The following is a 16,613-nucleotide window of genomic DNA, read 5'->3' as shown; positions in this document are numbered from 1 at the left end:
TTCTTCCTCTCCCCAATTAATAAAGGTTAAGCCTCTACACTGGCACTCTGCAGGACACTTAGTGCACAGTGGTGTGGCAGAGAGCTCACCAGCCCCAAACTCGCCCTGGGCAGCACAGTCACAAAGGTGCAGCTCTGGACCTGGCTTTCAGGCAGGTGGAAGCAGCCTCACTGCTGCCTGCACATGGTGTGGAGCGGGCAGCTGAGCTGCTGTGTTACTCGGTGCAGCCCTGGGACCCTCCATCCTGCAGCTGAGGAACTACTGCATGTGGTGGCTGCTGTCAGAAGCCTTTTTGCTCTCAGGGAAGTGCAGAAAGGCTGGTCTGGTCTAAAGGATTGTAAAGGGAGATGGAGACTTCTGCCTGCTCTCGCCGCAGCCTGCACAAGCACAGTTTCAAATCAGGCCAAAACCTGATCTCAGATGCGTGCATGTGGCTTCGATTCACTTGAGACAGAATCCAGCCTTTAAACACCATATTTTGTACTTTGGTTTTGGTTTATGTCTCAGACGTGCTTTGCTAGGACACTGCATTTCATTTAAAAATTATTTTTGACAAGGCCTTATGGTTCATGAATTCCTGCACGCCAGGTCCTGCAACACGCATCCCAGATCCGCCAGCCTCTTCACAGGCACCACATCAGGGTGGTTTTCCTTCCCACTCACAAACAAACCATGAAATGACCTTGGTTTTTGCAATGTCTACGTGGCAGGACATTTTCCTGACACTTTCCTGCCATTCTATTGCAGCCTTTGGAAGAGTAGCAACCTCGCTTGCTTGGATCCTTTGCTATTTAAAGAGCATGGCTGCTTGCCTAAGTCACATGGCATCACTTCTTAGTTTTGAACAGATGGATAAAACACATAAACACACAACAGCACATGACAAAGGCAGAATACAGCCTGCTGTCCACACAGAACAAACCGGAGATGGAAAGATGAGGCATAGTAAGTTGGTTGTGCTGACGCTACCCAGCTAGGCTTAAAGTGTGCTGGGTCTCTGGCATTTTATGAGCATTTTTGGCTAGTAATCTGGTAATTGATTAAGTTAAATAGGGGCAGGTTTGGGACATTTGGCGTAGTTTTCACGTTGCAACACTCCATGAGGTCCCTTCCAGCTCACCTTGCTGAACCATGCTGTTCTCCAGGTGTCTACAGCAGACACACTTCACATCCACGGGTGCCTCTGGCTCCTAGGAGAAGGCAGAGACAAGCTCCTAGCTCCTTCCTCATCCTCTCCTGCCTGTGGCACCCAGAGTGCTCACATCGTGGGAGACCAGGAAGCCATCACTGTGTGTTGCACTCCAGGCTGGGATTCATGCTGCTCAGGAGCATGATGGAGATGGCACTGGGCAAGGCATGAGCATTATTTTCTTGCCCCTCTCTAGCAGAGGGATTGCAAAGGCCGGCTCGCCCATGGGAAAGTCAGGGACAATGGTGGCTACCTGCTTTAGAGAAAATCTCCTGCAAAACTAGAACCCCATTTCATTGTGGGGCAGTAGCAGAGAGAGCAGGACAAAGCACTCCATAACATTGGACTGAGCCACTGTAACATCCCTGCACTGAGCATCCCTACCCACTCTGACTGCTAGCATTTCCCCCCTGGGTTTATCACCATATCAGCCATGCGAATACACCTTTTCTATGGCATGAGCCTTTCAGTGGGCTTTTCGAAAGACAATGATGTGCCTTTGAAGGTTTGGCTGATCTTGTTTCCTGTATGCTCCTGAGCCTTTTACACATTTAAATTTGATTGGTTAACTTTATAAGAATACTTCAGACCTGTACTGTACTGAAATTGGCTGGGATTTCAGTATCTCCCTTATTCCCACGTACTTTTTTCTTAGAAATGCTTTGTAGTCATGTTATTGCTGTTGGGAGGTTTGGCTTTAACAGCCTCCAATAAAGATATGATCCTGCAAAAAGTCATCAGTAGCCCAAGATTATTCAATAAGAGCAACTGAAGTGCAGGTGCCTGCTGTTTGCAGGACCTGTTATTTGGGGCAGTGGCAGCTGGCCCCAGCTGCAACAGCCAGTGCAGCAGTGGGCAGGCAACAGGCAGGGCTCCTCACATCCCACTGTGCAGGACCTGCCTGTGACAGGCACAAAGTCCTGCAGCCTCCTGCAGAATGAGTGGAGGCTGCCGGGCATGCACAGATGGCAGTGGGCTGCAAAAATCCCTTTTGCAGGGTTTATTTGCTGCTGCTTCTGTTTGCATCCTCACACAGAGCTGATGCCTCACCGGTGGCACCAACACTTCCCTTTCCCTTTCATCGCCTGTACTCCCCTCTCAGCTCCTGAGATCCAGCCTCTGTTTTTCACAGTCCCTCGATCATGCTGCCATCAGCTAACACTGATGTGAAGCCTCTCAGGCCGCCACAGATGTCTCCGGTTTTTGTCTTTATAGTCTCTCTTTGCATTTTGTCATATTAAAAAATCTCACCTGCTTGACCCTAGGCTTGCTGTGCTGACCTCTGTGCTGCTCTTGAAGGATTTCTGCCTTTCCCCTGGCAGCTTGGCATTAATCAGTACAACAAAGGAACGTGGACTGGTCATTGCTCCAGAGCTTTCTGTTAACAACTGATCATCATCTCTTATTCCCGATTATCTTCTCTTATTCCTGATGCCATGAATTGGCACATGGAGAGGGGTGTGTTAACTGCACTTTATCCTCAGAACCCTGGCAACCATGGAGATGGAGCAAGAAAACATTTGGGAGCTCTGGGAGGTGCTATGATAGGCAGCCCTGCCTCAGGAAGAGAGCTCTTCACAGCCAGGACTGGAAAGCGCAGCAGCCTGGACACATTTCTAAGGCAGATGATGAAAACACTGCCCTTCATTGATGGAAAGAAGGACATGGCCCTTGAAATCTCATTTCAGGATGTTTCATCATTTGGATTACATGTGAAACTGCCATTTCATACGACATTTCAGATTACTTATCAAATACTGATCTGCTTCTTGATGTCTAGACTACTGGAATCTGTGCAAATTAAATGTTGTACTTGCAAATGCATTTATTCATTATACTTAGCAATTAACTCATGATTTAAGTAATTAAGCTGTAAATTATCCCCTTGTTTATAAAATAACAATATCCTCTGAGGGATAATATTTTCTACCACTGCAATTAGTAACACATGAGTTCTTGACTAGAACGTAAAAGATCTCCAGCTTTTCTCCTCTCATATTAGCTAGCATGAGAAAAATTATTCTCCAGTGTCATCTCCAACACCAGGGCATGCACATGGCCCTGGACTGGCACACATGCCGCCATGCGTAACCGAAGCAAATGGAGAATGCACAGGAGTTTTCTCAAAATCCCACCCCTTTCTAGTGCATATCAGTGGCCGAGGGGCTAATGGAGGGGCTTGCCTGCAAATCAGCAAGACAAGGGAGGAAAATAAGGGAGAAAACCAGTCCATCCTAGGACACACCTTGTGCTGCTGTCAAAATGTGTAAATTGAGGATTTAAAACAATTGTGTGAGTGCCCACTGCAGGCAGTGCAGCCTGATAATCCCATGATCTTATCCAAGCACATAAAAAATATAAATCACAGTATAAAATGGGAAGAGACAGGCAGATTTGTTAGGAGAACTCTTAAGAGAAGTGGCTTTATGCTTCTTTTTCAGTTGGAAAGTCCTGAGATAAAGCTGATCTCTAGACAGTGAACTTAAGTTTACTGAGATGCAACTTGCTTCTCTTCAACCCTCCCCCAGCCAACTGACTGCCCCGGAGAAGCAAAATAAAGAAAAACCCACTGTCCCTGCATTGCCCTGGCACACACCGGCCCAGATCGCCTGGCCTGCTGCTGCAGCTTTCCTCAGGGGTAATTCAGGTGGCTCCTCAGGACTGCCGCAGGGAGAAGGCACAGCAAGGTGGCTACCCAGAGAGGTGGCAGGGACGATGCCAAGGCTGCGCTGCCACGCAGTTAGCACCATGCCTCATTGCCTTACCCACGTGCATGAAGACGTGTGTCTTCATGAATCCTAATAACTACCATCATCCTGATATTCTTGATATAGCTGAAGGACTAATTTTAGCTTTGCTATCACCTTGAATAATGAATACTGATAATAGGATGCAGCATACAAATTATATATACATTAAAATACTAGTGACATAAGCTAATTTAACACTGCCAAGCTAAAACAAAACTGAAGACACTGTGGAGATCAGGTGCCAAATGTGAATGATTCATCATACACTGGATTTATCAGAGTCCATCTACTTACCACTTCAAGAAAGATGCTGGCTGCGCAAAGGCTCTATTCTGCAGAAGCACAGAACTGCACCTGAAACACAGAACTAGCCTGTGTTTTTCTGAATAAATGGATACAGGAATAGTAGAAATGGGAGCGCTGGCAAGCTGTGACCAATCCCATCTGTCAAGGCAAAATGCTTGGTGTCCCAAGGACTCCAGGACTAGGTCAGACCAGGGCGGGCTGACACCTCTGTACTTGCCTCCATGGGGCACATGGTCCCTGTGGTGGCCATCCTGCCTGCCTGCGCTGCCCACCGCTGAGCCTCCCAGCACAGGAATCTGCGCAGCCAGCTCTGTGTGGGACAACTCTCTGCTGGGTCAACTTTAAGCCTAAAACTAACCCTAAGTCTAACCCAAAGACTATCCTAACTCTACGGGCTCCCCACAGACAGGTGTTCCTGTGGAGTGCTGTCTCTTCAGAGAGTTGTCTCCGTGGAAAGTTGCTCCCATGGAAAGCTGACTGCAGAGAGTTGTTCCATGGAGACTTGGCTGTGAAGAGCTCTCCCTTCCTGAGGCAGGGCTGCCTATCACAGCACCTCCCAGAGCTCCCAAATATTTTCTTGCTGCATCTCCATGGTTGCCAGGGTTCTGAGGATAAAGTGCAGTTAACACACCCCTCTCCATGTGCCAATTCATAGCATCAGGATTAAGAGAAGATAATCGGGAATAAGAGATGATGATCAGTTGCTGAATTTAACAGAAAGCTCTGGAGCAATGACCAGTCCACGTTCCTTTCTTGTACTGATTAATGACAAGGAGAAGGAATCATGTTGGAAAATGTGACTGATCACTCTGCAGAAGAGCACAGACACTGCGGTCAAGGGCTGGCCCTGTGGGATTTATGAGCATGCAGTCAGTGAAGGTTGAGTCCCTCGGGAGCCGCATGCTGTGGATCCCACCTGACCTCGGCTGTGGGTGCCAGCAGGGCTGGGGGAGGAGGCCACAGAAGGGCTCCTGTGCTGGGACTTGGAGGGCACGTTGACGTACCTACGCACAGCTTCCCTGCACTGAGGACAGCTGGTGAGGCTCCCACCTCACCACACTCCCGCCTGTGTCTTCCCACCCTCTGGACCCGCTGATCCAGCTGCACACAGCTGGGCTGCAAACCACACTGCTGGTCTGATTTGACTTAAAAGCTGTGTTCTGGAAAAGCCTGTGGGGCTTCCTGCAGCCACAGCGTGCCAGGGATCACATATGGCTCAGCACACGAGTGCTGCTGGGGGCTGGACTCAGTGGATGTGGAGCTGATGCACATCCATCTTTGCTGGAGGCTCCCAGGAGGGTGCCTTCTGCTTGGTGTTTGGCACAGCGTTATTTTCAGTACCAAAGAGCCCTGTATGCCTTCTCCAGCCCCACCACTGCCAAAAAAAACAGTCTTTTCATATATATACCCAGGTTCCACGGCTTGCAGGGTCTCCCTGTGCCCTGCAATCACACAGACAGCACAGCTCTGGCACAGAGACAGCAGCCTCAGGCAGCAACACAAGTGGGATCTTAATAAATAAATAACTGGGTTCTCACTGCCAACACTTCCCACCACACATGGAGAGGATGACAGCCGAGAGATGCTCCTTCTCCTCTACAGAGTGCAGCACTGATTGCACATTTATTTCTGGTTCTCAGATGGGTGCAGGCTCAGCTGTATGTCTCTCTGCCTGCAACTACTGTATTTTGCCAAAGATACTGGCTGTTGTGCTGGAGCAGGACTGCCCTACCACAGCCAGCAGACTGTAAATTCACAGTCCAGTGAACTCTGGTCACGTTGCCTTGAAAAAGCGTCTCTAAGAGAAGGATATAAGGCAGGTCCTAGCCTCTAGCTGGCAACGGTAGTGACAGCTACAGGTTTAAGCTTGGCAAATAATTTGGGGATGTTCCCAGTACTTGTTCCCAGCTGCAGTACCTGCCAGTGCCCAGCCCTTGCTGCCCACAGAGGACGAGGATGGAACTGGGGCTCTGCAAAGGCACAAAGGGGAAAGCTAGGGCTGCACCATCTCATGCCCATCAGCACATGCAGCTGCTCCAGCCCAACAAGCAATCTCTGAAGTAATGTCGTGGGTATCAGGGCAGGAAGGGAATTCCCATCCACATGGGTGGCATTTCACAGCTGCCAAAATGCCCTCCTTGCCAGCTCCCCAGCAGCGTTTCCTTGGTTCAGCAGGATAGGAGTCTGCCAAGAGGAATCAGATTAGCAAGAGATCCAGGTACCCTGGCTCTTGTCCCAGAGTCCCCCTCAGTGCAGAACCATGCTCCAGCCTGGGATGGCATGGGGAGATGAAAATGTTTCTTCAATGCCTGTCTTTAGCGATGCCAGAGTTTCTCAGAGTTGTACTTTCCTACTCCAGCAAAGCATCATCTGCTTCTTCCCACAGCTTCCTGAGCCATTCCTGGGGATGCCTGCCTGGTTGTGTGGGAAACAGAAAGAAGGGTACCAGTTCGTGGAGCCCACAAATGCTCCTCCCTCCCCGCCCAATTCGGGAGGTGTCACCACAGAACGGATGAAGATCCCACACCCAGCATGACTTACGCAATGAGGAGTAAAATGGATAAACACTTCAGCCCCTTCTCTGCAGCAGCAGCCAGGGAACAGCTGAAAGAGCCTGGCTCCTGCAAGGAGCTTGGAGGGAGAGCAGCCATCAGGCAAGTCCCCCGAGGCTTGCGTGCCAGTGCTGGGAGCCTGGGTCTGCTAGAAATGGGTCCCCAAAGGAAAGGAGGGGCAAGATCTTCTGCAAAATAGGGCTGCTGTCCTATCCTGAGAGCTGCTCCTGCCATCAGGAGGGCTGGGTAGTGGCACTGCTGCAGGAAATCTGTTCTGCCCTCTCCACCATGAAGTCCTGGTGTGTAGTGGAGTAACACCTATGAAAGCTTTGCTTTGTCTTGGGAGCCTTGTGATCAAGTCAGTTTGATAGTGACCTTGTCTCAGAGGTCTGGCAAACATTTATGGAGGGCGAACAAACCCTGAAACCTGTGTCCAAAGCTTCTGAGATCACACCTCCCACGGGTGTTGGTTGTGTACCGATTGCATAACCGCTTTTGGGCTGGGGACCACAAGTGGAGGCATACGTGTGGGGCTGCCCAGAGGAGACATCTGCACCAGGGACACGACCCTGAGATGCAGCCCTTGTTTTTCCAGCCTTCAGGGTGGTGATGACTTTGAGCTGCAGCCAGGCTAGGATTTCAGTCCATGACCCAGAGGAAAGGCTCAGTGTGCCGATCCTGGGCTCCAGCTTGTACCCAGATCTTACAAGCAACTTTTTTTTCTATTTTCTGTATTTCCTAGGATCCTGCAAGTTTGGATATTAAGGCATTACAGTCTCTAGAAGAACATTTTGCTCATCTTGGCTGCTTCCTATAGGACTGGAGAGCAGGCACAGCTAGCCCTGCCACCTCCTTGCCTCCTGTGTGCTACGCCAGTGGCAGCATTCCGTTTTATTCCAATTTCCCACCCCTGGGCCCATGCCCAAGACTAGTCTAAACTTCCTTGCCAACACATTTTTCCTCTGAGATATTCTGCCAGTCAGTAATGCCCTAATGCACTGTCTAAAGGTTCTTCCCAAATCTGTTTTGGACAATTTCCAATTTGTAACCCAAGATGACTGCCCAAACAGCAGGGGGTAGGAAACATTGTCAGATGATTGCGGGACAAGGGATACCTCAGGCCATGGGGCAGTCCCTTATTTTGGGCTTCATCTCCCCCACAAACAAAAGCAGGGCTGGAGAAGCCCAGAGCATCTGTTCCAGGTTCCCCCAGCAGTTAAAAATCCTTCACCATCTCCTTCCAGACTGAACTTGGCCTCAGCCACTTCATTTCCAGAGACATCCTTCCATGCAAATCCTCCCCTTCCTCTCCTGATCCCCAGGGAATTCTCACATATATGCATTGCCACTTGGGGATCATGACAGTCATACGTGTAAAGCATTTCACAGCAGCAAGCAGGCAGAGGACATGTGGAGCAGGGACACCAGTGTCACTGCCTTCCCACTGGCACATGCACTGTTCAGCTGGGGTTCCAGGAAGCCCCCACAGAAGCCAGAACTCTTGGAAGCCCAGAGCTCCGCAGTCTGCCTTCTCCTTCACCACAAGAGAGAAATCCTCTCCATGGGCTCTGCAGCAGACAGGGGCTGCACTGCTGCAAGGAGGGAGAACAGGTGAGGGTTGCCAGGCAGCTTCCAGGTCCCCAGTGTGGGAAAGCACTGGGACCCGCTAATAACAGCCTGTCCTAGCCTCCTGCCCCACTCTGCTTCCCCAGAGACATCGACCTGTTGCCGGCAATTAGAGGTGGTTTGCAGCTCCTCACCTACCATAAACATGGACATAATTACACCCTGTTCTCACTCCTGGCTTGGGAGGCACCCGGCTGCCCAGCTCCCCATTTCCTGAGCCCTTGGCAAATCCCCTTAGGAGGGAGAACATCAGCTCAGTAATTGTCATCTTCCCACATTACACGCCCAATACACCCAAATATCAGCACTGGAAAAAATATTGGTCCACCACAGAACTTTGAAATGTATTGCAGTTTTCACGCTAATCCATTGTCTCTGATTTCCCCATAAAGGCGACTGAGAAAAGGCTTTGAGGATGGTAGTGACTTCCCCAGTGCAGTCTCGGTCTTTTTCTCACTCGAATTTGTCCAAATGTTTCGCTAATTGAAGCTTACGTCAATATTGCTCATCTGAAGCTAAATCTTACACGCTGAAGGCTTCTCTTTGTTTTTAAATCAAAAAGGCTTGTGGCTCCATCAAGAAGCTGAAAGAAAGCCTGGATTTGTACTTTTTTGCAGTTTTAAACATGACACTCTCCCTTTTATTTATTTTCCCTTTTTTAACGTCCGGAGGCTCAGCGGGCAAGCCTCTGCAGGGACGAGGGCTTTGCACCAGAGAGATCTGCAAACATGTCTCTTCTTTCTTGAACTTTCTTTTTCTCACGGTCTCTGAAAAGGCGAGATCAGGCGATAGGTGTGGGATCGGCCCTGTACAGGTGCGGATCAGGTACTGGAGGAGGTGGGAAAACATCACCGTGTATACTCAAAATGAAAAAAAAAAAAAAAGAGAGACAGAAAGAAAGACCGAGTGAGCACATTTTTGAATAGGCCAGGTCTGGTTCTTGGCAGGATGACTCAGGCTTAGCTGGCAGACGATGGGAATAGGAGTGTGAGAAAGTCAGTCAAGCGGAGGGGAAAAAAAAAGATTCAAGTCCCCAGGCAAAATCCTTTCCCCCCCCACCCCCCCCCCCCCCCCCAAAGTAACCAACAAACTGTCCGAGCCAGCTGGAAGCACCAGGGGAAGCGCGGCCGGGCCAGGCCCGCGGGGCACCCTGTGGGTTCGTGCTCCCGCGGGGGTGCCAGGAGTTGAGCGCAGGGAGCGCATCCCGCCGGGGGGGCACCCGCTGGGAGAGCATCCCGCGGCCCCGCCGGGAGCACATTCCGTGGGAGCGCATCCCACCGGGAGAGCATCCCACTGGGAGCGGATGCCGCCAGGAGTGCACCCTCCCGGGAGCGTATCCAACTGGGTGCAGACCCGACTGGGAGCGCATCCTCTCGGGAGCGCATCTTCTCGGGAGCGCATCCCACCGGGAGAGCATCCCGCCGGGAGTGCGCCCTCCCGGGAGCGCATCCCGCTGGGAGAGCATCCCGCCGGGAGCGGCCCCAGCCGCGGGGCTCCCTCAGCCCGGCGCGTGCCGCCGTGGGGACCCCGCGGCTGCAGTGGCGGCCGAAGGCTCCGCGGGGACCGGCGCCACGCTCCGCGCTCCGTGGCTGCGCCGCGGGCACCGCCGCCTCCCGTCACCCCGGCGGGCCGCGGCCCCCCACGGCGAGGGGCCGGCAGCCGGCGCGCACCCCCCACACATACACACTCCCGAGGGGAGCGGGCGGGGCCGCGGCCGCCGCGGGCGCCAATTAACCCGGTAATTAGCGAGGCGCTCCCCGCGGTGCCTCCCCGGCGCCCCTCCCGCGGGCGGCGCCCAAGGGGTTAACCGCGGCCGCCCGCCCCGCGCTATTGGCCGGCGGCCGCCGCGGGGCGCGCAGCCAATGGGCGGGCGCCGTCCACGAGCGGGGCCGCGTGCGGGCGGCGCCCATTGGCTGGGCGCGAGTGTGGGAACGGCGGCGGGGGACGTTTCACACGAGCCGCGCGCGTGCGGCGGGCGCTATAAGTAGGGGCGGCCAAAGGCGCGCGGCACCCGCGCCCGCCGCCGCCCCGGAGCGCGTCCCGCTCCCCCCGCTGCCCCCCCGCCCGGCGGCGGGCGCTGCCGCAGCACCATGCCGGCCGACCTGATGGAGAAGAGCAGCGCCTCGCCGGTCGCCGCCACCCCCGCCAGCGTCAACGCAACGCCTGACAAGCCCAAGACGGCGGCGGAGCACCGGAAGGTAAGGGCGGCCCCGGGACGGGCGGCGGGCGGGCGCCTCCGCGCGGGCGGCACTGACCGCCGCTCTCTTGCAGTCCTCCAAGCCTATCATGGAGAAGCGGCGGCGGGCGCGCATCAATGAGAGCCTGGGGCAGCTGAAGACGCTCATCCTGGACGCGCTGAAGAAGGATGTAAGCGGGGCACCGGGGCGGGGGGCGAGGGGGGCGGCGGCGCTGCCGGGCCGGTCTGAGCCCCGCCTGTGCCCGCAGAGCTCGCGGCACTCCAAGCTGGAGAAGGCTGACATCCTGGAGATGACTGTCAAGCACCTGCGGAGCCTCCAGCGAGCTCAAATGACCGGTGAGTCCCAGTGGGGAGCCCGGGGTGGCCCTACCCGTGTCCCGGGGCGCCAGCACTCTGTCTGCATACATCTCTGTGGCGAGGGCAGCGGGGACACGGCTCCGCACGGGTGTCCCCGGTGACTGGGGGGCACCGTGCTGGGTGTCCGTGTCCCTGGTATGGGAGGCTGTGGGCTCTCCACCTGCGTCTTGGGGACTCGGGAGTGACAGCTGGTACAGTGCCCTGCACCTGCATCCCCGGTGCCGCGGGGTGGTGAGGGACACCATGCTCTGTGCCTCTATCCCCAGTATAGGGGAGACACGGGGCACTGCACTCTCCAGCTGCATCCCCAGTACTGGAGAGCACTGGGAGGGCTGCAGTCCCTGCCTGGGTCCTCTCTACCACCAGAGCTGTGTTCCCCGACTTGGATCTGGTTTGGGGGTGGGCAGGTGGGAGGCACAGGAGCTAGCAGGGAAACTATGCTCCCAGCCTGGATCCGAAATTTTTGGGGACACAGGAGGAGTCTTGGGAGTTTTCTGTTGTCCACCTGGGTCCCTGATGCTGAGAGACTTGGTAGCGGAGGGGCCATGGTCTGTGTCCGGATTCTTAGCACTCAGGAGCACAAGACCTACTGCCAGAGGGGCTGCACTCCCCACCCCACCCCACCTGGATTCTTGGCTTGGAAGAGCTGCAGGATGCAACACCAGTGGGATGCACGTTCCCATCCCCTGTGGAGCGTGCTGACCACTGTTTACCTCTCTCCCCCTGCAGCTGCACTGAGCACAGACCCCACCGTGCTGGGCAAGTACCGTGCCGGCTTCAGTGAGTGTATGAATGAGGTGACGCGGTTCCTCTCCACCTGCGAGGGTGTCAACACCGAGGTGCGCACTCGGCTCCTGGGCCACCTGGCCAGCTGCATGACCCAGATCAACGCCATGAACTACCCTGCACCCCCACCACCACCCCCGCTGCCACCCGCTGCTGCCTTTGGGCCACCCCTGGTGCCACCAGGCGGTGGTGCAGGGCCTCTCCCAGGCATGCCCTGCAAACCAGGTGCCGATGCAGCCAAAGTGTATGGTGGTTTCCAGCTGCTGCCAGCCTCCGATGGGCAATTTGCTTTCCTCATCCCCAGCACTGCCTTTGCTCCGGGTGGTGCTGTGCTGCCCCTGTATGGCGGCCCACCCACAGCTGCCACCGCTGCCTCACCGCCTGGCCCCCCACCCGGCACAGCCGACTCCGTCTGGAGACCCTGGTGAGAGTGACGGGCACTGGACTGGACTGAGCACCACACCCCGTGCTGCTGGCACGGCTGTACATAGGTTATATGTTCATATTGGATTGTGCCTTTGTACCATAGTACTCCTGCGACAGTGTTTCGTGTTTTACACGAGATCTTTTTTTCTCCCTCCCCTTCCCATCCTTATGTGACACCAAAGATTGGGGTTGTTTTCTTTTTTTTTTTTGAATACTTTCAAAATAAAAGAGTCTCTTCCATTTTGGAAGGCCTTTGAGATAAGTTGGCGTGCAGGTATGTGTGCATAGGAGGGAGCCCAGTTCCTGGCTTGCTCCCCAGATCGTGGGGCTCCAGGGCTGCTTTGTCTTGCTCTCCAGGCTGGAGCTGTCACTCAGGGCCTCTGTCCCCTCTCCCTGCCCTGGGGCAGATGTAGTTGCTGCTTCCTTGGGAGCAGCTCAATTAATCAGACTTCTTAAAAAGAGCTTCCATTTGCAGAGCTGGTGAATGCACTGAGGGAGGCACCTCCACTCTGTTCCTGGCTCCTTGGGATGATGGAGCGGAGTAGCCCAGGTAAAACAAGATGGATTTGGCAGAGCCCAACTCCTGGTCTAGGCTGCCTGGGTGAGCCTCCTGCCCTGGACCTGGAGGGGCCCACTCCTGGGTCACGATATAAATTGCAGATGACTTAAGTCAGTTGACTTAGAGAGTGATGCCTGCCAGCTTCTTGTGTTACAAAAATGTCATCTCTCCCTAGGACAAGCCTGACAGGAGTGCTCCTGTCTCCTGGCTGATGGGCTGCAGCAGGCGCCGGGTACCACCTCCACCTGGATTTAGAAGCACAGAGCTGTTCCCAGCTCTGAGCACCAGCCAGGCTCTGCTTGATGATTAATGCTCTGCATGTGTTTTTGATAGATTTGGGCATTTCCTCTGCTGTTATATGGAAAACATGTGTCTGGGGGAGCAATGTGGGGCTGTATGGACTATCTCTACAACAGTGAGCAGCAACTGACTCCTTTGACTTGGTCATGCCCCATTTCCAGGCAAGATGCAAGCCCTAGATAGAGGTGAGCTTACAGCTTGCATTGCTCTTCTCAACAAGTCTGAACTCGGAGCGGACAGCTTTAAACTGTGCCAGGATTCACTGGGGATTCCTTCCAAATCCTGCTGCAAAGCCCTGTTGGATTTTGTCTGGATCAGCCAGGTGCTTGACTATATCCAGGTGCTGTGGAGGAAATGAAAGCTGGGCATAGCATGAGATTTGACAGATGAAACCTGTTGGGGTTTGAATCCCTCCCCATCTTCTCCCCACCCTTTCTCCCTGTACACAAACACAGCCTCCTGATTTGAAAATACTTCTTGGGATGGATTTTGAAGAAGGAGAGAGTGTGTGTGTGTCTGGAATCTCTCTCTGCAGGTGCACCGATGAGGCCACTAGCAGCTTTTTTGGAAGGGGTTGTATGGTATCATCTCCCTGGGTAATGCAGCAGAGCTATTTCCCGGTGCTTTTGCTGGCCTGTGTTTCCACTGTCACAGTGGCATCTTGCAGCCAGGTTTTGTCTGCCAGGCTTTGGAATAGCGGATATGCTGTGCCTAGGTAGTTCTGCAGCTGTACAGGCTAAGTCTGCCTTCTCTTCCACCAGCTGTAGTGTCAACTTTGCATTAGAGGCACCAGGGGCAGGACTAAGCCCACCATGTGTTTGGAGAGCCTGTCTGGGTATCTGATCAGACCAGCTCCTGCTGCTGGATGGCCTGTGTGGGAACGGAGCAGACCAGTAACTCATCACCTGTAAGAGCTGAGGCTGTTCCAGCTTAGCAGAGTTCTTCTTTTCTACTGAAGTAGTTGGTTTGGAAAGAATCTTAAATTAAAAAGACTTTGCTGTATGCTAATGGACAACACATAGCAGATCGAGAGGTGAAAGACAAGATGAACCTACTTGCTAATGGAGTTTAAATAGCATAGTATAAAGCAGATATGCCATGCTTGGACTGGTTTCTCCAAAGCTTTCTGTATTTACTTTTTCCCACAGCCTGTTGACATGAGAGATCTGCTTGAGTCTGTGAGCTTTGAGGGGATCAGTGCGATTCCCAAGAGCTGTGCTTTTGATGCCAGTTCACTGAGCCCGTGACAAATTGGGATGACAAATGCAGGCTGTGGGCCTGTGGTTCATTATGTGCAGGAGTTGCCCTTCAGGTGCAGCAAGTTTCTCCAAATTGGTGCCATGGGAGGAGTGTGCAAGGGTAAGGGTGGGATGGGGAATGCCAGGGAAGAGAGGGCTGAGCTGCTGGATGGTGGCCTCTGGTTTGGCCGTGGCTCTGCACGGGGCTGTGCAGGACAAGTAGGAAAAAGGAGCTGGACTCGGTGATGCCTGATAGGATGCAGTTCCTGTTGGCTTCCCTGGAGAGTCTGGTGAGCCATGCCTGCCAGCAGAGATTATCACAGGGAGGGCTGGAGCCAGGTCTATCCCTCTTGGACTATTAGTCTTGGGTTTGCAAGCAGTTTGCTGCAATACGGGGTGTATGTGTGTGTGTTCACAGCCTGGAGAGCACTGCGCTGGAGGGAGCAGTGCTCCTTCGCTGCCTGAAGCACACTCACAGAGGGGTCTGTGGGCAGAAGGCTTGGCTTGCCTCCTCCAGCACCCTGCAACGCCCCCCACCCACCACAGGGTTTGCATCCCTGCAGCTTCCTTCCATCAGCCGCTGCTGCTGTCCTGGGAAACCTGTCATTAAAGTCAATTAACTTTTCCCACACTCCTCATGAGCGGTGCAAAAACCCCTCCTCGCTTCCTCCTTGGCTCTTAAGTGCTACCATATGGCATGGCCCCCGTGCTCCCCCCCACCCGGCCTGCCTTTGATTCCAGCCAGACAGCCGGAGCTTTATGATTTAAGCCGGGAGAGCCCTCGTACCAAGCCCTGGGCCGCACTGCGGCCAAGGTGGTTTTTTTTAGCAGGCAAGGCTGTTTTCTGGCAGGAAATGAATAGCTCCCAGATGAGCTCAGGAACCTGAGAGGTCGTGAGAAAAGAGCGAACCCCCGGCGCGGTGGCTGGCTGCCAGGCGGCACGGGGAGCGCAAGAGGGAGGGAGTGCGCCGCCGGCACACGAGTCTGCTATGGCCCCCACTGGCAGGCAGCGAGGCTGAACGCCGGCCGCACGCCGCCCATGTGCCTCAGACGAGCCCCAGCCCTGCGGTGGCGTGGCCCCCCAGCCGGCTGTCCCAAACCATCGTCCTCACTCGTGCCAGGGGCCCGCAGCCACCGGCTGACCTTGGGCTGGGATCCAGGCCTCTGGCCCACAGGGAGAAGGATGGTGAAAAAGCAGCCTGACAGCCCTGGTGGGATGTGGGGAGAGTGAGGCAGTTTGTCTGGGGGTGCCAGGGAAAGAGCCCCTCAGGCCAGCACTGCAGACCTCCCTGGGGGCTGCCATGGGTGTGTGAGTTGGGGATGGCTGATCGCTGGGGGACCAGGATGCTTCAGCCCCACATCTCCCATCAGGGTACACCAATGCCTCAAGGCCAGCTCTGCCACTGCCCCTGGGGCAGGGTGGGAAGAGGGGACCTGTGTTTTCAAGGAGTGGCATGTGTTTTACTTAAAACAAGTCAAAAGCTTGGTTTGTTTTGCGGAGCACAGACTTCCTGGGAGGGGGTCAGCCCAGATGAATTACTCTGCTCCTGTTCATTGAACATTTGTGACTGGCCATGCCTCCAAGCTTGTGCTGGGCTGGGACAAGCTTCTCCCCTTCCCAGCCTTTGCAGCAGGAGCAATTAATGACGTCCCCTGTCCCAGCATAGCTGTTTCCCCAGCACAGCCACACCAGAGCTCTGGCTGCCTGAAAGGTACCAGCTACCCATTATGGTGCCTTGCAAATGTCCAAGGAGTGAATTGACCCACGCAGGCTCTGGTTCACTCTCCTCATCCACCGCCACTGCTCAGCCCTGGGCTTGCTCCCGCAGTCAGCACTGGGAGCAGGCTACGGGCACATCCTGCCTCTAGTGAGGGTGGCGTGGAGGCTCGGTGTTGCTGAAGGGGAGCGGCGCTTGGTACCACTGGGTGTTTGGCAAGGGGGGAGCAGGGGTGGCAGCGCAGGGCAGAGGTGGTGTTGCTGAAAGGCAGCCGCAGAGGTAGAGCTACCTGTAATCTGTAATGATTAGGAAGTTGTTTCCAGCTGGGGTTTATTGCCAATAAAGCCAGCTCAGCACAAACACAGGGGCATTAACTCTTATCTGCCCAGCATGACAAGAGCTCTGGGCTTTGCCTTTGGGCCTGGGGAGACCAAACACCAGTGGCAGGACACGGCACAGCCTGCAACGTGCCCTTCAGCGCTGAGGACACAGACACCTCCCCGCATTGTGTGGGAAACACTGGCCCAGCACATGCTCCCAAACCCCTGGTCCCAGCTCCTGTTGCCTGCTGCCTGCTGTTGGGGAGAAGCAGTAGGAGCCCAGCCTCAG

The 16,613-nt window shown here is 54.4% G+C and overlaps 1 protein-coding gene and 1 long non-coding RNA gene across 2 annotated transcripts in view; both read left to right on the top strand.

Annotated features, from left to right (window-relative positions):
* The window catches only part of LOC128853075 (uncharacterized), a 56,916-nt gene extending 50,018 nt beyond the window's left edge, over positions 1–6,898 (top strand). Inside the window, exon 3 of the long non-coding RNA XR_008451311.1 lies at positions 6,632–6,898. This is a non-coding gene — a long non-coding RNA (uncharacterized LOC128853075). The remainder of the gene's footprint in view (positions 1–6,631) is intronic.
* A 3,561-nt stretch (positions 6,899–10,459) lies between these two features.
* HES1 (hes family bHLH transcription factor 1) lies at positions 10,460–14,392 on the top strand. The gene is made up of 4 exons (XM_054075032.1): positions 10,460–10,621; positions 10,695–10,790; positions 10,869–10,956; positions 11,707–14,392. The coding sequence occupies exons 1-4, from the start codon at positions 10,514–10,516 to the stop codon at positions 12,189–12,191; spliced, it is 777 nt and encodes a 258-aa protein (XP_053931007.1). The 5' UTR covers positions 10,460–10,513; the 3' UTR covers positions 12,192–14,392.
* Positions 14,393–16,613: the final 2,221 nt, after the last annotated feature.

The sequence above is a fragment of the Cuculus canorus genome, chromosome 9 (genome assembly GCF_017976375.1).
Source record: "Cuculus canorus isolate bCucCan1 chromosome 9, bCucCan1.pri, whole genome shotgun sequence".
Lineage (NCBI taxonomy): Eukaryota > Metazoa > Chordata > Aves > Cuculiformes > Cuculidae > Cuculus > Cuculus canorus.
Note: the sequence above shows the minus strand (reverse complement) of the source record. Positions and strands in the feature narration are given on the sequence as shown.